General features: G+C 39.0%; 1 protein-coding gene across 1 annotated transcript in view; it reads left to right on the forward strand.

Moving 5' to 3' along the window:
- The first annotated feature begins 307 nt into the window (after positions 1-307).
- The window catches only part of LOC133655908 (calpain-15-like), a 113,550-nt gene continuing 89,061 nt past the window's right edge, over positions 308-24,796 (forward strand). The window contains exon 1 of the mRNA XM_062056531.1: positions 308-1,245. Coding sequence (XP_061912515.1) covers positions 1,064-1,245 — 182 coding nt within the window. The 5' untranslated portion in view covers positions 308-1,063. The remainder of the gene's footprint in view (positions 1,246-24,796) is intronic.

The following is a 24,796-nucleotide window of genomic DNA, read 5'->3' on the forward strand; positions in this document are numbered from 1 at the left end:
AACTAAGTGCATATTGGAAGGAGATCCGAGGTGAAATTGTGTAAGATTTGACTTCCTGGATACTGTTTTTTTTTTGTGTGTGTCACGCTTTCTCCAGGCTGCGTGTTGCGTTCAGGGGCAGCACGCTTCCCGGACTCTGCATACTGTACAGTACCACCAAGACTATTACTTCTTTAAAACTATCCCGCTAATTAGGAATCACGTGACAGCCAAGCTGCATGATGGAATGACAGCATCAATAAACCATCCACTTTTTTTTTTTTTTTTTTTTTTTTTTTTTTTTTTTTGCACTTGTGCTAGTTGCTTATACTGCCCTTAAGCCATGTATTTTTATAATGCACTTGCATGCCAGTCCTGTGACAAGTTGAGCAACTGGACCGACTTGTTTGTGAGAAACTCCGGGTAGAATATACATTTCGGTGGCTTTGTATTTTTTGCCACATTGTTATTTTTTCATTAGCAGCCCATTTCCTCTTTATGTACTCAAGAGGTCCAACTTAATACCCAAGGCGTGGGAAAACCTTATCCCCATTTGCTGATGGAAGCTGTGCAGCTGTGGTGTTCGAGTGCTTCCGCTCCAGTCCAGCTGTTAGCCAGACCGCATATCTGAAAGATGACATTTTGAGGAGTTGCCGTCATGCTTGTAATATTGCCCTCCCCAGGAAATGCAGCACATTGATTTTCTCTTACTGGATGTAAGTCAAGATGCATGCTGTTTATTGATTGTTTGCAACTGCTTTCACGGACTATGAGGCGATTGTTGATGGCCTCAGTGAACCCGAGGTTTTGTTTTTTAAGAAGGCTTTGTCAGTGAAAGTTTCATAGTACCCTGAAAAGAAAGCATGAGCCTGCACAGACTGGAGAGGCGTGTTCGAAAGTATGCAGGAGGACTTAAGAGCGGCACTGTGGAGAAAAGCCTAAAGTCAACAAGACGGGCAATTAGGAACTATCGCACTTAACTTCTTGAATGGAGTAAGAACTCCCATGAACTTTGACAAGCCGAACGGGAAATTAATATAAGCTGGTTCCAACAATCCCGTCTTGCTTCCTATCACCGGTGGTGATGGGGAGCTCGGCCTCATCCCTCACTGCGGAGACTGAGTCAGACCATGGTTTCCGCAGCAACACTTACCCGTCGTCGCCCCCGGTGGGCTGGCTCAGGACCAGTCACAGCAGCCCGGTGTGGGGCACCAGCTTTATCACACGGCAGCAGCAGCAACCTGCGCTGCCTCACAGAGAGCGCAGGTAAGAAGCGAGAAGCGGTCGAGAACCTGCACATTAGCCAGTCGGGTGCACTCGGCAGAGCATGCCAGGCAGAAAATTACATGTGGAGGTTACAGGAGAAATGATGAAGGCTTGTGTCACTTACAGTATCTCACAGAGGTGAGTATACACCGCATATTTTTATTTCCTTCGGACCATCAAAAATTAAACTTGGAAATACTTTAGTGTAGCCATCATGGAGGTGTGTTCGGGTTCATTATAATGTTGGAAAATGTTTGCCGTGGGAAGGGGATCATGCTGTGCGTCACAATGCCGTGGTGGAATTTACCATGAATTGATTAACTGACCCCGACTTAAACAAGTTGAAAGACTTATTCGGGTGTTACCATTTAGTGGTCAATTGTACGGAATATGTACTGTACTGTGCAATCTACTAATAAAAGTTTCAATCAATCAAATTAATATTTTTCCACAATTAATCGCAGCTCCCCAGTGCTAGGAGCACTCATGCAGCCCTAGACCATGACACTACCACCACCTGGCTTGACTACTGTAGGCAAGAGACTGTTTTCTTGGTACTCACTTGTGTTACCAGCTATTTAGTCAATAAATGCTGTGTGTAGGGCTGGGTAATACCCAAACTCAACCCTATTATGGAACCGGTGCTGACGTAAACGGCAGTAACCGGACGTATGAAATAATACCTAGCGATCAATGCCTTATTTTGGTGCCAAATTCATGTAGACCTAATGTAATGTCAGAGTCTGATGCTTTTTTAAAACTTTATTGCCGACCTTAACACGCTAACAGCAGTACTCACATTTCACCAAAATGTAATGTTTGCAAAACATTTCCTTAATATACACCAATCATTGTCACGGCCAACGATGTGCATTCACAAACCCCGGAATTCTGAATAGCTACATTACAACACAAGCAAGTGGTTTTGTATTGCTGCCTGTTTTGCTGCAATACTTAGCTATCGTTTTCTGTTTGATATTAAAGTAGTGTAGTTAGTCCCTTCACAATGACACGATCGCCATTGCTAGTAGTTTAATCAGTCCCTTCAGGATTTCACAATGACACGATCGCCTAATTCACGCGATTCAATCTATCCCCGTGAATTTTGTGCGGCTTTGCAACTTCAATCAAAGCCCGCAACTTCCCGCACATTTTGGCCATTCACCGTCAATTTTATCAATGGAATGTGTTTCCGAGCGGCACTCAAACGTGCATGTCAAATACTTAATCAAAACTTATGTTTGTTTCTTGTAAAGACGAAGCAACGAGTTCCAATATATACATTCTTTATTCCTCAAAATGGTTGTCCTACTGCTTATTTTAGACTTACTTCCGGTTCTTGTCTACGGTGCTAAGCCCTCTGGGTAATGTAGTGTATAAACCTTTACCTCCTAGTTTACATGTATTTTTATATTTATTTAACTTTTTTGTATCCAGGGAAATGCAGTTAAGAAACATACTTTCATTTGCAATGCTGACCTAACAGAGGCAGCATAGATGTCGAAGTGTGATGGTCATCTCTCACTGTCTCTCTTTTACCAACAAAAACTACTGTTATAGATTGCTCTCAACAGTTCACAAATGCTATTAACGTTCGGGGTAAATGTGTTTGCACATAAATTACTGTTTCAGATGGACAAACAGTTTTCAAGCGTAAAACATACACAAAGAATGTCTGCAACTTGTGGCAAGCAGAGCAGAAAGCGGACAATAAGGATGACTTTTTTTCCGTTTTTTAAAATCTGTAATTATAGTTAATTATTACTAATATTAGTTATAAGTCATTCAAACAGTACAGTAATTTGACAATGAGCTCTGAGTATGTGCTTTTACTGCCATTTTGTGTCTACTTTTAAGTCTGTGGTATAAAACAAGTAAAACAGCAATACTGTATTGTTTTCCAATTGTTGTTTATAACTTGTGCTTTTTGACATTAAGGTTGCACAGAACATTACTAGCAAATTCATAAAACCACAAGTACATTCAATGTTATATTTTTTTTTTTAAAGCCTCAAAACATTGCAACTTTCCGAAAAAGCTGCCTCAAATGCAGGCATTTTAGGCCACAACAATCACAAAAAAGTCTGCAAAATCCTAAAGAGACTGTTAAGTTACTATTCTGTTTAAAGTACACGTCACAATATTCTGTAATAATAAAAAATAAAAATATTTTATAAAATGACAGTTTTTAAGTACCATTTTGGGCACTGTTTCAAAGGTACCGATTTGGCACCAGCGTCAGTTAAGTAAACAATACCCACTCCTGTGTGTGTGTCAATACATTTCTAGTAGATAGTACATCTTAGCTACTACACAAAGTATATCCAAGTTTAATATCTACGGTATAATCCCTTGAGAAGATATACTGTTATAAAATTGCTGCTGAAATGTGGGGGATACTCTTTAAAAAAAGGGTACCTTTTTGTGACCTACTGTTGATCTGTGACAATTTAGAAAAGTCATCATGTTGACTTTTATCCTTTGCAGTGTATGCAGCAAAATTACAATTCCCATCACCCTTAGGCGTCATTACATAGACACAACAATTGATCCACCTGGTCATTACAGCGAGTGGATGCAATAATGGACGTAAATATAGAGTTTGAAGCTGTAATTGCAGTCTTTCTACAATACTTTTTGTTCCATTCACCCAGAAGAGCATAATGTGACTTGAGAAAAAAATGCTACCTGTTGTAATTTACTGCATAAGCCAAATTACTTGAACATCTCACTGCGAATTTCGTGACCTCAAAGCTAAGGCTCAACTCTGCTGTTTTATAAACCCTGATCAAATCGAAACCAACATTTTCTCCCCCCCGATAATAGAGTCAAAATCTGGATGAGCTGGATTTGTAAACCAAAATCCCACCCCTTGGCCTCGACGAGCTCACAGCTGCATATTGTGGGCTGCTTTGGCAATGGCGTTGAGGGTCTTGCCTTAAGAGATGATTGATCTGACTGTTTTGGACCTGTGAGTGAAAAAAACAAGCCCAAGGGTGGTCCATTTAAAAAGTGATCCCTTCATTTAGCCCCTGGAAACCCTTTGTACAGTTATGTGTTCATTTTGGGGAGTTAATTACACATTCCATGGACTATAAGCATGCCTAAAGAGCTGTGTAGCACTCTTGCATGCATAAGAGACCCCAAAAAATACTCTCATCGATGGCTGGGAAATGCACATTTATCCTAAAATTGTTTACAGTGGTACCTCTTAAGATTGAACACAATCCAATCCAGGAAGTTGATCACAGATTTTAACATAAAATATGAAATCAGAAGTGTGTTTGATATTTGATATGTGCTCCCAAATCCAGCACTTTCCACCGGCTCTTATCCTTCAGATCAGTGATTCTCAAACTGTGGTTTGCATACCACTAGTAGTACGTTGGTTCCATCTAGTGGTACTTCAAAGAATCCCTCATCTAAATAAATACATTTTATTTGATTCATTATTCAAGTCCTGTCTGTGAATGTTCTCATTCATCCAGGTCATTGTCATCTCAGGGTATTCAATCGATCGCAACTGGACTGTTTGGTTTGTCTTGAAAGATGTTTCACCGCTCATCAGAGGCTTCATCACTTTGTGCTCATAGACTTAGATTGGTCAGATCTAGTCCAGCGGCTGGTGCCAAAACCCCAAATATTTATACTCCAAAACCAGGAGGGGCTACCTGGGCAAGGATGGTTTCGCCCTATCCTAGTGAAAAAACAACTGTTTCAATGCAAACGCACAATCCTCACTGTCAAAACCAACGACAGCCGTTGAAGTGTAATTTCCCCTCGTTAGCATTGAGGTATTGTGTGGCAGAAAAGTCGCTGTGGATCGACTACTACCAGTCCAAAATAATCGGAATCCCCCTCGTAAGCATTCCATTTAGTTTTAAACAAATGGCATTCTGGTCACCTTCTGTGATCAGAATGTTACTAACTCCTGCTATTTGGTGTAGGCTAAATTGCAGAGTCTTTTAGGAATGGTTGAAAGGACAGTGTTGTATGTGGGAGACAGGTAGTGCCGCAGACCACCACCTCTGTTCAGGGATGGTTTTTGAACCTTGACATAGATGGCTTCCCTCACTCCTCTTTCGTACCATCCGTCCTCCCTGTCCAGCATCTGTACATTTTTGTTCTCAAATAAGTGCTGTTTTTCCCTGAGGTGCAAGTAGACGGCTGAGTCTTGGCCTGAAGAGTTTGCCCAGTCTATGCTGTGCCAAGCCTCTGCTTAGTGGTTGCTTTGTTTCCCCAATGTATGAATCAATTATTTAATTAAAGGCCTACTGAAATGAATTTTTTTTATTTAAACGGGGATAGCAGATCTATTCTATGTGTCATACTTGATCATTTCGCGATATTGCCATATTTTTGCTGAAAGGATTTAGTATAGAACAACGACGATAAAGATTGCAACTTTTGGTATCTGATAAAAAAAAGGCTTGCACCTACCGGAAGTAGCGTGACGTAGTCAGTTGAACATATACGCAAAGTTCCCTATTGTTTACAATGATGGCCGCATGAAGTGAGAGAGATTCGGACCGAGAAAGCGACAATTTCCCCATTAATTTGAGCGAGGATGAAAGATTTGTGGATGAGTAAAGTGCAAGTGAAGGACTAGTGGGGAGTTGAAGCTATTCAGATAGGGAAGATGCTGTGAGAGCCGGGGGTGACCTGATATTCAGCTGGGAATGACTACAACAGTAAATAAACACAAGACATATATATACTCTATTAGCCACACCACAACCAGGCTTATATTTAATATGCCACAAATTAATCCTGCATAAAAACACCTGCGTGTTTGTTATGCTAGCTCCTAGCTCCTCTGCTAGCTCCTAGCTCCATAGAACACGCCAATACAATTCAAACACCTGATCAACACACACAATCACTCAGCCCAAAAGACCGTTTACCTAACCCAAGGTTCATAAAGCTTATATATTTTTTAAAAGTTACGTACGTGACGCGCACATACGGTCAAGTTATCGAATGTTTAGCAGCCAAGGCTGCATACTCACGGTACCTGATATTCAGCTGGGAATGACTACAACAGTAAATAAACACAAGACATATATATACTCTATTAGCCACAACACAACCAGGCTTATATTTAATATGCCACAAATTAATCCTGCATAATAACACCTGCGTGTTTGTTATGCTAGCTCCTAGCTCCTCTGCTAGCTCCTAGCTCCATAGAACACGCCAATACAATTCAAACACCCGATCAACACACACAATCACTCAGCCCAAAAGACCGTTCACCTAACCCAAGGTTCATAAAGCTTATATATTTTAAAAAAGTTACGTACGTGACGCGCACGTACGGTACGGTACGTGTTATGCTAGCTCCTAGCTCCTCTGCTAGCTCCTAGCTCCATAGAACACGGCAATACAATTCAAACACATGATCAACACACACAATCACTCAGCCCAAAAGACCGTTCACCTAACCCAAGGTTCATAAAGCTTATATATTTAAAAAAAGTTACGTACATACGCAAAAAAAAGCCAAAGCTGCATACTCACAGTAGCACGTCTGCGTCTTTGTCATCCAAATCAAAGTAATCCTGGTAAGAGTCTGTGTTGTCCCAGTTCTCTACAGGCGTCTGTGTATCCAAATCAAAAGTCCTCCTGGTTAGAGTCTCTGTTATCCGAGTTCTTCCATCTTGACTGCATCTTTCGGGAATGTAAACAAAGAAGCGCCGGCTGTGTACTGTTGTGGCTGACTACGTTCGAAAAATACGTCCATTTCGCACCGACAACTTTCTTCTTTGCTTGCTCGGCTTCCTTCTCCATAATGCAATGAACATGATTGAAACAGATTCACGAACACAGATGTCCAGAATACTGTGGAATTATGAAATGAAAACAGAGCTTTTTCGTATCGGCTTCAATGTGGAAGGCATACCCGTGTTCGTCGGGCTACGTCACACGCATACGTCATCCTCAGAGGCGTTTCGAACCGGAAGTTTAGCGGCAAATTTAAAATGTCACTTTATAAGTTAACCCGGCCGTATTGGCATGTGTTATAATGTTAAGATTTCATCATTGATATATAAACTATCAGACTGCGTGGTCGGTAGTAGTGGGTTTCAGTAGGCCTTTAAGTCCAGTGTTTTATTTTTTTCTAGAAAATGGATGGATTCAAACACAGTGTTACTATTCAATGTTACGAAGGCTAAAAATATTAAATATACTTGTTAAATAAAACGTCTGCCATGTGTTTAAAGAATACTTAGGCCTACTACGGTACTGTATTTTAATGTTGGTTATTATAGTGGTACATGGAAAACCAAGTGTTTTCTGAGGTGGTACTTGGTGAAAATAGTTTATTCACAATGGATTTACATTTTTTATTCAGCGTGACTTGCCCAGTTGGGCTTTTCTCGTTCACGGTACCTGCTGCTAGCTGGTAAGCTGCTGTACATTTAATACCAAAGTACAAAAACATCAATTTTAAAATGACACTTGCGTAAAATGAATAGGAAGAGCCATAGTTTAGTACAGTGCTTCTCAAAAGTACCACCTCAGAAAACATTTGGCTGATTCGCGGTCTTTTACCAGATCTCGCAAATCCGCGCATAATCATGTGATAAAGTAAACACTGAGGTAAACACTGCGGAACGTCTTGAGCTTTGCCATCGATCAATTGATTGATTGATTGAAACTTTTGTTAGTAGTTTGCACAGTACAGTACATATTCCGTACAGTTGACCACTAAATGGTAACACCCGAATAAGTTTTTCAACTTGTTTAAGTCGGGGTCCACGTTAATCAATTCATGGTAATACCCACAGTCAGGCGTGTCCGTGACGGCCTTGACTTGACTCGTGAAAAAGACGACAGTTTTGCTTTGCAGGGCGACCACTTTATTACATTTTTTAAGCAAGTGGCAACACAACAGTAGCACCATCCCTAGCGAGCGTTGTAGACCTACACAACTCCCACAAACCACGCCCCTGCTTCCATGGTATCCGTATCAGCTGGCATTTAAAATAGGACCGCACATAGGTGCCCGAGATATGCCTGTATATGATTTTTTGATTTTAGACCTCCAGAATCAGCATTTGGTTTAACATGGTGAAATTACGTCTAAAAACCTTTGACAAGTTGACTTCATGGCCATCCTTGCCCTTTAAGACATTTCAAAGTGTAAATTACTATCCCCCTTGAAGTTGGACGGTTTTATTTTGAAAGTATTAAACAGGATAACTTATTTTGTGTTTGTGCATGACTTCCTGTCCAACACATGCAGATTTTAGCTGAATTGATCCGCTGTGTTGCTGCGACCGGCAAAAACAGCAGTTCTGTGTATGTTAAGCGCACGGATCCACAGGCTGTGGAAAAGGTCACATTGACTTAAATACAAGCGTAAAGAGTCCACCGCCTATTTACGCAACGCAGCCGTGACACATCCTCTGGAATTCAGGGGTAACACTGTGTATGAATATCAGAAAATAAAACATTGTACCTTAATCAAGTGATTATTTTGTGTACCAGGAGCCCCCGTAGCACTAGTGGTACGCATACCACAGTTTAACAATCACTGCTCTTGTGTATTCAATCCTAACTCTTATTGATAATATCTTCACTTACTGTGCTTAACATGTTATCATTTTTATGGAGAAAAAAAATCACATTATCAGCATTTTAGATCCACCACAGTGTATTGTTTTATTAGTCATGACTTTTATTGTACCTAACAGATAGAAACACATGTTCTGATAACGAAGATTGTGCAAATTTCCTTTGCAATGACACCCTCTCTGGCTCTGAGACACACTGCTGCACTGTGTCTGTGTGTGTGCGTTCGTGCGTGTGTGTGTGTGTGCGTGCGTGTCTGTGTGCGTGCGTGTCTGTGTGTCTGTGTGTCTGTGTGTCTGTGTCTGTGTCTGTGTCTGTGTGTGTGTGTCTGTGTCTGTGTGTGTGTGTGTGTGTGTGTGTGTGTGTGTGTGTGTGTGTGTGTGTGTGTGTGTGTGTGTGTGTGTGTGTGTGTGTGTGTGTGTGTGTGTGTGTGTGTGTGTGTGTCCAACAATGTTAGGCAAGCTTAGCTGAGCTGTGACAGAGCATGAAATATAGAAACAACACGCTCGGATTCGCATAACCCATTGGCGTACATTTTCTTCTCAATTCTATTTCCCCTTCTACAATGTTATTTGGCTTATTTGTCTTCGATAGTTTCACTTTGTGTTCCTCAATGCGCGGTCCATTGACTTTTTGGAAGCATTTGCTGCCGGTCAGCTTCACTCAGAAAAACACTTAATAGACAACCATATTAAAAAAAATTCTCATGCATTTGTGTGTTTTCATAAATCAGTATGCTTGCTGTAGACAAGATTCAATTCCAGTCTAACAATATGTGGCTGTTTAAAAAAAAAAAAAAAGTTAAAGTACCAATGATTGTCACACACACACTGCCATTTGACCCATCCCCTTGTTCACCCCCTGGGAGGTGAGGGGGGCAGTGGGCAGCAGCAGTGACTGCGCCCGGGAATTATTTTTGGTGATTTAATCACCAATTGCAGCCCTTGATGCTGAGTGCCAAGCAGGGGGGTAATGGGTCCCATTTTTATAGTCTTTGGTATGACTCGGCCGGGGTTTGAACTCACAACCTACCGATCTCATGCACTCTAACCACTAGGCCACTGAGTAGGTTTACTAATGTTTACTGATTGCACTTACCCACAACACCCTTGTATTTATTAAGAAGTGTGTGGTTTAGTTTATTTTGAGCATGCTTAACAAAGTTATATTAAAACACAATGCAACATGTCCGAAAAGAAGTAGGAACAAGTAGGGCTGGGTGATATGGACCATAACTGATATCCCGGTATTTCTAGTCCGAATGCCGATAAAAGGTGTAAGGTATTTTACTGGTATCTTAAACAAAACATGCAAAATACTTAAGGTCGTCTAAGTGTTTTATGGCTAGATAACCAGCGTTGAGACTAGTACTCATATTATTTGTGTTGTAAGTAGTAACCTAACATGTTGTTTTTTCTAGTCGAATAGTCGCCACTGGAGCCGTCGAGCCGCCATATTGTTTTGAAAAGTTTGTTGTGTTGTGTCATTGTGCATCAAAGAAGCCTACGTAAGCATGCAAGAGGCGGGGTTGAGCCAAAGGGAATGCCCTGTGCTTTGCCCGTCAGGCGCTAAGAAGATCAAGCGGCCGTAACAAAGTCACATCAAAAGATACTAGTATGGCGGTATTGTCTCTTTCTAAAAATATACAAGTTTGAACTATATTACAGGTATACCGCCCAGCCCTAGAAAAAAGCAGAGCTTATTGTGGTATCTACATGTACGACGGAGTAGCATGATTCAATGCATGGTGGTTGCTAATGGCCTTGGGTGCCCTGAGCCCCAAAAGTCCCTCTGCTTTCTTCTCATAGTCAATACCAGTGCCGCGTCTGTCTCCGCATGATGGATGATTGCATTTATCGCCTCTCTACTCGATAGGCTTTCCTCTCCCTTTTAATTGGATTAAAACTGTCCAACACTGGACTGGAGCGGCATGGCTGCGAGCCGTGCTTATGTGTCTGAATAATTTCAGCGTGTCTTCTTTCTGTTGGGGATGGGGTCAGCTCCTAAAGAACCAGAACATAGTTGGCATGCAGACTATGCAGCTGTGTTTACAAGTAGGGCTGTAGATATGGGTCATAATATAAATTGGTTAATATATTGATAAGTTTCTTGAATTAATCGAGTAATTGGATAAAACACACTTTCTAACCTTGGTGTGTACTTTAGGGAAAATTGTAGAATTAAAAGTGTTTCTGATCGCCGCTATCATCAATTAAAGTTTATTTATATAGCACCTAATTACAAGTGCCTCAAAGGGCTGCACAAAACACAATTACATCGTCTGATCTAAAATCCACATCTGGGCAATGAATAACTCAAAAAGCCAAAAATGGGGAAAAGAAGAAACCTTGGGAAGGGGCCAAGTGGATGCCAAGTGGGTACAGTCATTGAATTATTCATGATAATGTGAAAATCCAGTCCATTGGGAGGCTGTCACAGGGTCGTAGGAGGTCTTCTTCCATATCGTAGAGGAGCTGTCCAGTCAGTGCAGGTGGGCCAGCATAGGCGTAGTATATTTTCTAATAAATGCACATCATCAATATTGAAATTGCACTTTTTACATATGTGCATTAATAAAAATGAATACAAATCTCCACACACAAATCATGACATTAACACACCACCACTCTCACACCATGTCCTCTTATTAAAAGTTCCGGGCACTTCATGCAGTCTGGATTTGATAAATTTTTGTATTAATCACAAACAACGTTAAATCAATGCAGCAGACTATATATAGAAGCTTTTCTTATTGCTGTTAGTGCTGTGAACATTTTGTTGCATCTCGTGATCATTTATGTCAGAGGTTAGCGTAACTTGGTGACATCAGTAATTGTGTCACAATACTTAAGTTCCCATCTTGCTAAAGGCTTTGCTGTGTCAGCATGGCTCTTGCTGACTCGGCTAAAAACCCCATTGGTCACAAAAGGCATCAAAAAGTGATGGCTCCACCATCTTCCTCCCTGAATCTGGAGCTTCTCGTCAGCTCGCTGCTATCATGCTCGAAAAAACCTCAGACAGTTTCCTCTGTGTAAATATTCAAATATCCCAAGCTGTCTCCACTGCTGGCATATTTGCTCTGTGAAAATGAGCACATGTCATGAAATATTCACAGAGGGCATCGCGGGAGGTCAGGTGCTTCTGTTCGTCTATTGTCTTCCCTTTTTGCCCTTTCCGGAATGGTATTTGGATTCTTGCACCGTACTTGTCTGCTGGAGTTAGTTGGTTCAAATCATATGAATGATTATTGGGTTGTGAGGCCCTAGTCATAAGGTGTTTATGGTCTTATAAGTCAAGCTTACATAAAATGGCAGCATCAGAAACGTAACTGTTTCGAAAAGGACGTCGCTTACAGCTCATAGTTATAGTTATTGAATTACCCTGAGGAGGTTTACTGTGAACAATTGAGTCTTTGTTTCTGCGGTGTTATACCCTTTTGTTGTTTTCCAAAATTGCTACTATCTGCCGCGCAGATCCAGTTTAGAGTCTTTTGGTTTGTAAATCAATGTTTTAGCTAAAGGTGTTACATCGCCTTTCTTCAACATGTTTTACTATAATTTAAGTAGTAAATTCAACAGTAAGTTAACAGGTTAGGGGCACTACTGTGGCACGAATGCTATATTTTGATGGAATCTCAAGGTTAAGGCAAAATGTCCTAAACATTTTGTACTCAACACAACACTGCACATGTACTAACAAAGAGACTTGGTGTATACCTGGATTGACCTATGAGAGGGAGCAATAAAATACACTATAAAAAAGAAGAAGCGCTAGGTTGTTAAGTGTTAGCTTAACTGCTAACTCAATTGCAATGGGTATTCTAATTTGTATTACACATTAAATAAACATTTATGTATTTGCCACAACATATTGGGTTGGGTGTCATTTCTAAAGTCCATCTCACTTTTATCTTAGCACCATCCTGTCGCTATTAGTTGCAGGAATCTTTGGGCACCTCACGAATCGATTACGATTCAGGTGCTACGATTCGATTATAAATTCATTGTTTATGCATCTTTAATTATTGTACTATACAGTATATCATTATTATATTGTACGTTATTAATATGTTTTATATTAATATTATACCTTGTATAAATGTATTATATTTAATTATTAATAGTATGTATAAAAAGGCTCCATCTTTGGCTGGTATCTATTATTGACTACCCATTCATATCTGTAGCTGACAGTGTTGTTGCACTGTGTGGAATTGAATGGAATTGAACTTTGTCATGGCACTTAAACAGTACAACAAAATGACATTTTCAGTTCAAACCCGTTCAAGATGAAACCTACAGTAAATTATACAGGGTAGACGGAACAGGAACACTGATAGGTTGCCACAAGTGTGGCGCCCCGTAAAAGTGGGAAAAGGGTAAAACATGGGATGAAGAGTTGAGTTGAGTTTGAGTTTATTTGGAACATGCATGCATACAACATGATACGTCACAATTTCCAGTTCCTCTATTCAACATGTTCGAAAAGGAGTAGGAATAAGCAGAACTGAATTAATCCTACCCCTTTTCCTTTACATAGCAGTTGCTAAACTTTTGTTCACTTCCTGTTCTCAATTTATTCACAATATACTCCATAATAATAACATTAAAAATAAATCAATAATAATGAATGAAGTAAGTTATATTTCATATGGTGAGATAAATAAGATTATCTAAAAAATGAATGGATGGATGAAATCAATTCAGAATGTTTACAACATGGGTCTTCTCCATTGTACTTTGTAACCACTTTAAGTTTGAAGAGTTTCTTGAAGTGGATCATATTAGTACATTGTTTGATTTCTTTACTTAATCCATTCCATAATTTAATTCCACATACTGATATACTAAAAGATTTCAAGTGTTGTACGAGCATACAAATGTTTTCAATTAAATTTTTCTCTAAGATTATATTTCTCCTCTTTTGTTGAGAAGAATTGTTGTACATTCTTGGGTAGCAGATTATAGTTTGCTTTGTGCATAATTTTAGCTGTTTGCAAATTCACTCTCTCGTGGAATTTCAGTATTTTTGATTCAATGTATAAAGAGTTTTTTTTAACACGGTTAATGAATGAAGTGTACTTTTGTAGTTATTTCCCCATATTTCTGCACAATAACTCAGATATGGTAACACTAGCGAGCAATAGAGAATATAGAGTGGTTTTTGGTCTAAAACATGTTTTGCTTTATTCGTTATTGACGTGTTTCTTGCCACTCTGTTGTATATTTTTTATATGAGATTTCCAGTTAATTTTATCATCAATCAATATACCTAGAAATGTGGTTTCATTTACTCTTTCCATTTCTATTCCGTCTATTTGTATTTGTGTTTGACTATCCCTTCTACTGTTGGAGGAGGAGAAAAAAAGTAAGTTCCAAACCAAACTCCTGTTTGTGGAAGTGCTCCGTTTGAGACTAGGAAAAAAACCTCAAGCAAGCACTTATGCATAGTACGACACACAACTCGAGACTTTCAACCGTAGATATTATTCTCTCCCTTGACTTGTTAGACTACATGCTAATTTCCTTTTTTTAGCTGTTAACTTTCTGTTGTACCACGGTTCCTTTAAGACTTCTGTGGAATTGTACAAAGCATTTATTATTTTCTTGTTTCATTACTTGACATCCAAGCTAGCTTAGTGCCGTGGCTAGCAAAGCTTGTCCTCTCCTTCTTTCTCTGTGTGTGTCCGCACGAGATCTACATTTTAGAAACATCTCTATTACATTATTTAATATACATAATAAATAATCGATACTTGGACATGTGCCCAGCCATTCAAAATTGTACACGTTCCAATCGTGGTGCATCAATGATTCAATCATTTTTCCCACCTTTGGTTTGCTATCTTTTTATGTTTTGTTTTTGTCTTCTTCAGACAGCTAGCTCAACCATGGAGTCCGTGGATTTGGAAATCAAGCTCAAAATTGGCCATATTATTTTCTAATGCGTACCAGGCTAGTCAAGTCAACAACGTCCTGTATAGAATTTTACAAACTTTTTGTGACAAAGTGCTCCATTTCTAAACTGGTTTCCATAATGTTGATCCCTTTCGCTAAGTCATATTGTGTCAAAGTAGCATCAGTCTCCCCACGCTAAAAGACGTCACACGCAGGCGTCCTCCCGAATGGGAATCCATCCATTCTGAGGACAGTCATACTCGACTACGAGTGACTGCCGATGATGATGATGATGAGAAACTATCTGATACTCGCATCTAGAAACTCGCCTCCCACTCCCAGCACTCGTGGCTCAGGCCTGTAATTGTGATGTGGGAACCCCGCCAGGGTTGAGTAATAAGTCCTATTACTCATGCTAGAACACCTGGCTGGTCGAAAGGAATCTCTTCCAGTTTATTTGAAAGTCAAAGTAACCTTGACTCATCAATATAAATACATGATGATTTCTTGTGTCCCAGAAATTATTTTCAGTTGGAAAACGAGCTTTGTTTCAGATGACGTGGAAAGAATACAGATTTGCCATTTTTAAAACTGATTTGGTTATGCCCAGCCAATAAATATCCTTTCATATATTGCCCGAAATTATTGCTCTTTTATCCTGCACTACAATGAGCTAATGCAACGAAATGTTTTTCTTATCTGTACTGTAAAGTTGAAATTTGAATGACAATAAAAGGAATTCTAAGTCAAAGAAAGGGCATGTGATTTTGCAATGCATTTTGGGGGCTGGGTAGCCATTGTGGCTGGACAAAATTTTTGCTCACATGGCTGTACTCAACCAGCAGTATTGTGAGAGAGAACAACAAACTAGATCAAAATGGATTCTACGAAATAAAAAAAATTGGCACTGTACCGAAACAAACTGGACCCTGTTCCAAAGGTTCGCCAAAATAAGCAGAATTGGTGGAATTGAACCATGTGAGCATGACCAATAGACGACATTTGAGCAAGCTGCCGAACGTGTCCTGTATCTCGGTCGTCAACGGGGTCAGTTTTTATACAGTCCAAACATTCGGAATGCAAAGGCGAGAAAGGCTCATGGACAAACCAAGTTTGGGTGTGTTCAAGACCTCAGAATTTTACCTCAGAAATAGAACACTGTCATCCTTTACAGGTAAGTCAACAGGACTTGTCACTGTGTGGTGTCTACTGGAGAAATTAGATTCAAACTAAATATATTTTAAGTCTGAATATTTAAACTCTTCTCAGTTATTGATCAATGAATACGGGTATTGCTTTTTTCCCCAAATACTGTATGTTGTTCGTAACCCGCAGCTAGCTCAGCTTAGCAGCTAACGCTAAAAGAATAAAACATGCTTTGATTCAAACTTACCAGTGTGAAAACGCAGTGAACACACCAAAATGTACCAGGTGATGGTGTTAAAAGTCATGTTTGATCGTCGCACGTCTGCTATCCAGGCTATAAAGCGACTTTGGGTACTTAGAAAAGCGCTATATAAATCCCAGGTATTATTATTATTATTATTCATTGTCTCTTCATTAGCTCACTAATCCAACTTTCTTGGCTTTGCTTCTACGCTGGAAATTTGAAACATTTCATCAAATAGTTTTTTTTTTTTTAAGTGATTACGACATTTATTGTGGCAGTTAATTATGTCGTACGTTTTGAACTCGTTAAGGACTGAGTCTTGCCATCAGCCATGTAAGTAAGCTATTCCGAGGCCAGCAAGAACCACAATGCATTGTGTTTCCACGCCACGCTTTTGAGCCCTATAGTTACAGAGCTATGGAAGTCTTGCTTTGAACTGATTGCAGCAATTTTATCAGAACAACACTGACATTTTCATCGCAATGGACTTGTGAAGAGACAGAAAACAATAATTGTGACACTTTAATGCTTTAAACTATTCGGTCTGATAATTTCCCCCTGCATTCATGTCACTTATCAGTGAATATCACATTGTATTGTCTTCAATATCTATTATACATCTAATGTTCTGTGCCGGCATACTGAGCAAGTTCCGGTTTATCTCAGCAGTAGCTCACTGTGTTATATCTGGAAATGGGCAATAATGTCACAGAGGAAAGAGTTATGGGCCTCACACAGCCTGTCGCTAATCCCATGCTGCTCTTGCACACCTGCCTATCAAGTAGCTTAATAAACTTTGGAGAGAAATGAGGCTGTTAATTGATGCTATAGAAGTGAACTACACTAAATAGCAAGCAATCAAAATGGTTAAATTCCGGATGAATCAATTTGTAATCAATAATTGTAGGTTATTGTGAACACAATATAAATACAGACCATTTACCATTTAAATTGTGATACTGGGGTCATTAACTTGTTAGTTGAGACTTTACTCAGTCAGCAAGGGGAAAATGTGTTTTGAAACCAAAAGATGAAACTTGTCACAAGATGGACTGAAATGGTGAGACACTTACTGACAGGCTGTCAGGTTGTGCAATGTCCCTTTGGTGCTGACTCATGTATACTGTACACTTTGGTTCAAACAGAAGTCGATAAAATTTCAGAATAGTCTATGAAAGAAGTACTGTGACTCACAAAAGAGAGTACATAACTTACATTTCAGCAATAATTCTAGTATATCTTCTTAAGAGACAGTACTATACAGAAGAAATAAAATCAAATATACTGATTGCTTGTTTAACAGTGTTTGGGCTCCTTTTGTTTGGAAACTGCCATGCAGCCCCGTTTTACAAGAGAGAAGGTCATGCTGTGCTTCAGTATGTCACAGTACTAGTTGGAATCCACGTTTCTTTCAATGATCCACAGCTCCTGAGTACCGGCAGCACTTAACAGCCCTAGATCCTGATTAGGGATGAGTACCGAATGCTGTACTTTTTTAGCACCGACAGAATCCCGCCGGTCAGGTAAAATCAAACAGTGCCATATTATGGTACCATGGTTGCCCGTCACGCCCAATTACCTACTCTTCACACTTTGGCACTTGGCGATCACTCCAGCGGCACTGAGAGCATGCTTAGCCAAACAACCTCTAGGTAATGTTGCAATTTTCACTGCCAACAAAGAAATTGACTCAAATGTTCCAACGTAAGAAATACGCTAGCTTGAGGCTAATATACATTGGCTTTGCTGTTGATTAGCATTACATGCCAATTTTAACACATCAAATTTGTTAATGAAAACTACAATTAAAATGCAAGTTACAATGAAACAGCTGGTGCATAATGAGTACAATACTTACACTTTTTAAGGCGCAACAAAAAACAACAAAAAACACTACTGTTGTCTAAAGTCTAGAACTTGTAACTGCAACTTAGTATATCACACTTGCTAAAAAGAAAAATATAACAACTGGACAGCAGTTATCATAATCAGCTCTTTTTTTAAGGATTTTATTATCAATAAAAGTTATTATTTATTATTACACACAAAAGTATAGAACATTCGTACCATAGAGGACCGGTATCGATTCCCAAGTACCTGGGAATTGGTACCGTATCAGTTCAAATGTGAACGGTGCCCACCCCTAACCATGATGCCACCACCATGCTTGGCACACCTATGTTACTACTCACTTGAATTGCTGCTTAAAGCAGTTGTTGTGGTGTTAATATGTTCTGACACAAAGCCATCAATTTTCAGGATAGCACTCGTTTTTTGTGTTCGATTAATAAAGTAAAAAGGTTCCTCAAGTAGCAGGCCACGTTTTCCCCCCAGGCCCCTGGGCCCTGAGCCAAGCTTGGAGAGGCAGTGCTAATGACTGTCGCACAAAGGCCAAATGTCTCACAGTGAGGCGGGGAGAACGTGGCGACACTCGGCCAACTTGCTGCAGAGTTCAGTATGCAGATTGAATCCCCGCGGCCAGCAATACATGACTGGCATCGACGTAATCAACAGTTCTTTGCGCCACACGATCTGACTTCACCGTCATGCACCCACTGCCGTCTTCTATTTGTAGTCTGGACAGAGTTATGAATTCAATTTGTTCCCAACTTTTTTTTTGGTCCGAGCTTTGTTACAGTCTAGAGCGCTTTGATTGTCTTTCTTCCAGCGAGCATTTATGCAAGGGTCATTGATGCGCTGATTATTTATTCAGACTGTGCACTTTGCATTGAAACCCTTGTTGCAGAAAGATCATTATTCTAAAGGCGGAGCACTCTCTCTCTCTTTCGCTCTCTCACGCTGTCGCTCCACTGTAAGCTGCTGGCTGTCTGCCCGGGTGTGCGACACCGAGGAACTGAGGAGCTGAAGTGGGCACTTTTAGAGCAGCTTGACTGAACACAGGGCCAAGGACAAAAGGTGCGATCATGGGTCTCTGTGAGTGAGTGGTGATTTGAACACAGACATGATCTTTTTTTAAGTAGCATCTTGGGATCACATGTCCGACTTCTTTTAATGCAAGCTCAAAATTGGGAAATTTTTTTAAGTTAAGCGCCCCTTATCGTTGTGACCTTATAATGAGAAAATCAAGTGTGTTATTTGAAATATCCTTAAGAGGATGATCAATTCATTGTGAAAGCCCTTTGACGTCCGCTTCAGACGGATGATAAGAATTTGCCATCTCTTTAGCTCCGGTGCCAACTGAATCAATTGATTTGACAAACTTGCCATGCGGCTGACACCACGGCTTTGCTGTTTCGCCTAGATGAAATAGCCTGACGGTTATGGAAATGGTCAGAAGGGGAAGGAGCTGTCATTAAACAAGAGCCGCTGATGCTGGTTATGGCTGTCGCAGGCCCTCGCAGACGAACAAGAGGGACGAGGCATGTGTTATCGATGCTAACGTTGGACAAACTTTCGTTGGACTTGAAGCATCGCAGTATTTCCTTATTACACTACAGACTGATTTTCCTTGTAGTCTAATTATTAACCACAAGCTGGAGTTAATGTTTTGACAAATTGGGCCTTACTTCCTTTAGTGTTTGCAGCTTGTACATTATATTGTGATCATTTAGAGCCTCCCTCTAGGGTGCCCGTCTTAGGTTGCAGTGCTGACTTCAGCCTAGGAGAATAAATGCTCTGCTAATGGCTCCTGACGTAAAGTACTGGAACTTCTACCTACGTGCTTTTATTGTCCAAGGGTTAAAGGCTGAGGGTACAGGCCAACCTCAGCACAAATGTAAATCATGTGACTATTCTGTATCTACAAATAGATCCAGTGTGTAAAGTACAGTAGTACATTTGCATGCCTGTGTATAGTACAGTAGTACATCAATTTACAAGCTGAATTGGCTTTGTGATGAAGTTCTTAACTGACTGAAAACTGTACCACGATATACGTTTTTTATATTGGTCGATATCAATAATTGTTGATATTTTTTTTTTTTAAACCTATGGAAAATATGGACGAGGCAAAACATTTATTAAAAGTCAAAATTTTTATTTCAAATGAAAATTTCCTCTGATTATAATCCCCCCAGCTATCAAAGCGGAAAGGAAATGTCAACACAACCATGGAAAACAATCAACATCAATGGAAGCAAATTCTAAAATCACAATAAACACTTAATAACCTCTTTAAATCAAGGTGAAAAAATAAAGAATTTGTAAGAAATGCTTAATAAAGTGTTACAAAATGTGCAAAGTATGACAATGTAAACATAGAAAAACCTGAGAAGAATGTTTTTTGCAGGTTTACTACCAGGAAGTTACGTGGTCTGTGTAACATTTAATTTGTTTTGTTATTCTTATTTAAGTATGGAAATAATTTATGTTATGCAGTAATTATTATTTAAATATTATTGGACCAAGTTATTATTTTAAAGTAACACATATGCTATATTTTGTTATGTATTTTATTAATAAAGTCTTGCTGTCAGGTTCTGTTGGTCTTAAACCCCAAGATGCAGAGATGGCAGGCGTAGCGCAGGTAAACATGACTTTAATGTCAAAAAGGACAGGTTAACAGGAAACAGGATAACAGGAAACAGGAAACAATCATTGAGCCCTGACTGTAGGGCAAGGCAGGTATAAATACCAGCCAGGTGATTAACAACAGGTGTGGCCAGGCTGCCAATCAGCGGCAGGTGAGGGGAAATAGCGTTCAGGGAGACAAGCAGGAAAAGGAACCAAACATAAGAGCGCTACACAGGAAATAAACACAAACCAAGGAAACACAACCAGACATGAAGTGACAGATCGTCACACCTGCACTTTATTTCCTACCTGTTGTTTCCGTACATCCGAATTGGGAAGTACAAGGGTTGAAAAAAAAAGATGAGCGCGGTGAAGGACAACGGTCCATTTGAAAAAAAAACAAATCTGCCATACTGTCAAGATGACTTTTCCTGTTTTATCCACAATTTCTTCAGTCTCTGCAGCACTCTTTTTTTACTTTCTCCTTTCACTCCATGCAGAGACAGACAGCAAACTTGATAGTTGATACGTGATTGGCTGTTTATGCCTGGTTCACACCAACGGCGCTTGCCGCGCTTTAAAGCGGCGAGCAAAGCGCCGTCATTTTTGTCAATTTTTCCACGAATATCCCGATCTCCGGAGTAATGTTATGCTTTGATACGAATTAGTTGCCGCTTTGTTACCGTTCCTCACGATTTGATCCCGCTTTGATACGCTTTAAATCACGCTTTGATACGTTTTATTACGCTTTATTGAACTTTATTATGCTTTGATGCGATCATGACGCTTTAAATCAGGCTCTGACACGATTATCAAGCTCTGTTGTGCATTGTTACAACAAAAATAATAAAAAAATGTGAAAAACTCAGTCTACTGTTTTCCACACATTTTTTATATTCATTTATTTTTTCAATTTCTCTTTTTTTTCCGTTATATTATGTTTATTATTTATTATTATGTTTTATATCTTCATTTCTTTTATTTCTTTGTCATCTTAATAAATATCTATCTTTAATTTCTTATGCTAGTTGACAACAATAAAAGGCATTTCTTTTATTTTTTATATTCATTTATTTTTTCAATTTCTCTTTTTTTTCGTTATTATGTTTTATATCTTCATTTCTTTTATTTCTTTGTCATCTTAATAAATATCTATCTTTCATTTCTTATGCTAGTTGACAACAATAAAAGGAATTTATTTTATTTTTTATATTCATTTATTTTTTCAATTTCTCTTTTTTTTCCGTTATATTATGTTTTATATCATCATTTCTTTTATTTCTTTGTCATCTTAATAAATATCTATCTTTCATTTCTTATGCTAGTTGACAACAATAAAAGGCATTTCTTTTATTTTTTATATTAATTTATTTTTTAAATTTCTCTTTTTTCCCGTTATATTATGTTTTATATCTTCATTTCTTTTATTTCTTTGTCATCTTAATAAATATCTATCTTTCATTTCTTATGCTAGTTGACAACAATAAAAGGCATTTCTTTTATTTTTTATATTCATTTATTTTTTCAATTTCTTTTTTTTCGTTATTATGTTTTATATCTTCATTTCTTTTATTTCTTTGTCATCTTAATAAATATCTATCTTTCATTTCTTATGCTAGTTGACAACAATAAAAGGCATTTCTTTTATTTTTTATTTTCATTTATTTTTTCAATTTCTCTTTTTTTTCCGTTATATTTTGTTTTATATCTTCATTTCTTTTATTTCTTTGTCATCTTAATAAATATATATCTTTCATTTTTATGCTAGTTGACAACAATAAAAGGCATTTCTTTTATTTTTTATATTCATTTATTTTTTCAATTTCTCTTTTTTTTCCGTTATATTATGTTTTATATCTTCATTTCTTTTATTTCTTTGTCATCTTAATAAATATCTATCTTTAATTTCTTATGCTAGTTGACAACAATAAAAGGCATTTCTTTTAAACGTAACATATTCTCTTTATTATTAACATTTTCATACAGAAAAATTATAGACAGTAATGTCAAACTGCAACATCAAACAGCAGAAGTACAGAAACAATGATCATCGTATAAAAAAGGCAATGATGCAAAAGAGAATGGATTTGTAATCCTGTGTTGGTTTTACATAAAGTTTCAATGTCACTAGTCAATATCACAGTCACTTCCTATTGCGCTTTGAACCAAGATCTGTTAAGCTTTCCTACGCTTTGAGTCAAGCTTTGCTAGGCTTTGTCAGGCTTTGTCACGCTTTGATACTCTCTCGGCGCTTTATTCCATTCTTGACAGAGCGCTGAATTTTTTTAAACCGTTTAAAAAATTTTGGCGAACTTGCCGCATGTCCCGCTTCACTACAAGCTTTCCCACCATCCATTAGGACCCTCACGCTTTAATCAGGCTTTGTTACGCTTTAACGCCGCTTTGCATGCCGCTTTAAAGCGCCGTTGGTGTGAACCTAGCATTAGTGTGTCCCTCCGATTGCTCACTGACCACTTCCTATTTTGCTAGCTTACCAGACCCCGAGTGCCTTTGTTCATGGAACCAACCATGCTTCATTCTTTCTTACGACCAAAATGTTGTACTAAATATTATATATGTATATATATATATATATATATATATATATATATATATATATATATATATATATATATATATATATATATATATATATATATATATATATTAGGGCTGCAACAACTAATCGATTAAACAGATTAAAATCGATTATAAAAATAGTTGGCGATTAATTTAGTCATCGATTCGTTGGATCTATGCTATGCGCATGCGCAGAGGGAATTTTTTTTTTTTAATTATCTTTTTATAAACCTTTATTTATAAACTGCAACATGTACAAACAGCTGAGAAACAATAATCAAAATAAGTATGGTGCCAGTATGCTGTTTTTTTTTCAATAAAATACTGGAAAGGATAGAAATGTAGTTTGTCTCTTTTATCCGATTATTTATCGATTAATCGAAGTAAAAATCGTCAGATTAATTGATTATCCAATTAATTCAATTCCAACCCTCAGCATCAAGGGTTGGAATTGGAATATATTGGAATATATGTTTCCAAGATGGCGTCGCGACTAGTCGCAGAGGCTCAACGCTCTCCCGTTCGGTGCTTTTTTATGTTATTTATGTACGTCTTTGTTATTTTACTTTTTACATTCTGTCGGGGGAACAACGTCTACACCAGGCAGGATCTCATAGAAGTCGGATCTCCCGGAGAAAACGCTGTCACGGCCGAGTTTATCCGTGTAAACAACATCCCGGAAGAAATTGCGAGACAACCCGGATCTCCATGGTACACTATACCCGGAACAAAGCGCCGCAGGCGGCGTAGAGAACGTAAACAGAAACGAGGCTGCAGAGCTGGTCTGCTGGAGAGGCTAAGACAACGACCGAACAAACCACCACTGCCGAGTATATTTCTCACAAATGCAAGATCACTTGCAAACAAGATGGACGAACTGAGGCTACAGGTAGCAACGAACACCACCGTGAGGAATAGCTGCGTGCTAATAGTCACAGAAACCTGGCTCCATTCATTCATCCCGGACCTAGCTATCGAGCTAACAGGCTACACTCTACACCGCCTGGACAGGACAAAAGAGGCTACAGGGATATCGCGGGGAGGAGGACTATTAATATTCACAAAGGACACATGGGGAACACACACAAGCATTGTGAGTAGCCACTGTTCCCCTAATCTAGAATATCTGACTATTAAATGTTGGCCCTTTTACCTGCCGAGGGAATACAATGCTGTGTTGCTAACCGCAGTGTACATAGCGCCAGATGCTAACGCTAGCACGGCGCTAGGTCAGCTGCATGATACAATCAACCAGCAACAAAGCATGTATCCGGAGGCTGCTCATATCATCGCAGGAGACTTTAACCATGCTAACCTGAAGGTAGTGCTCCCCAAACTACACCAGCATGTAAAATGTGCCACAAGAGGCAAAAACGCACTTGACAAGGTTTACTCCAATATTAAGCTGGGCTACAGAGCTATACCTTTAGCACACATGGGCCAGTCAGACCACACATCCCTGCTACTCCTCCCAGCATACACCCCCACCCGGATAAGTGCTCCCACCACAACAAAGTCCATCAAAACCTGGCCTGAAGGTGCCACTGAAAAGCTGCAAGACTGCTTTGACACCACTGCGTGGGAGGTCTTTGAAGACGAGGACCTGGAGAAATACACATCAGGAGTACTGGGC

This window comes from Entelurus aequoreus, linkage group LG08 (genome assembly GCF_033978785.1).
Source record: "Entelurus aequoreus isolate RoL-2023_Sb linkage group LG08, RoL_Eaeq_v1.1, whole genome shotgun sequence".
Classification (NCBI taxonomy): domain Eukaryota; kingdom Metazoa; phylum Chordata; class Actinopteri; order Syngnathiformes; family Syngnathidae; genus Entelurus; species Entelurus aequoreus.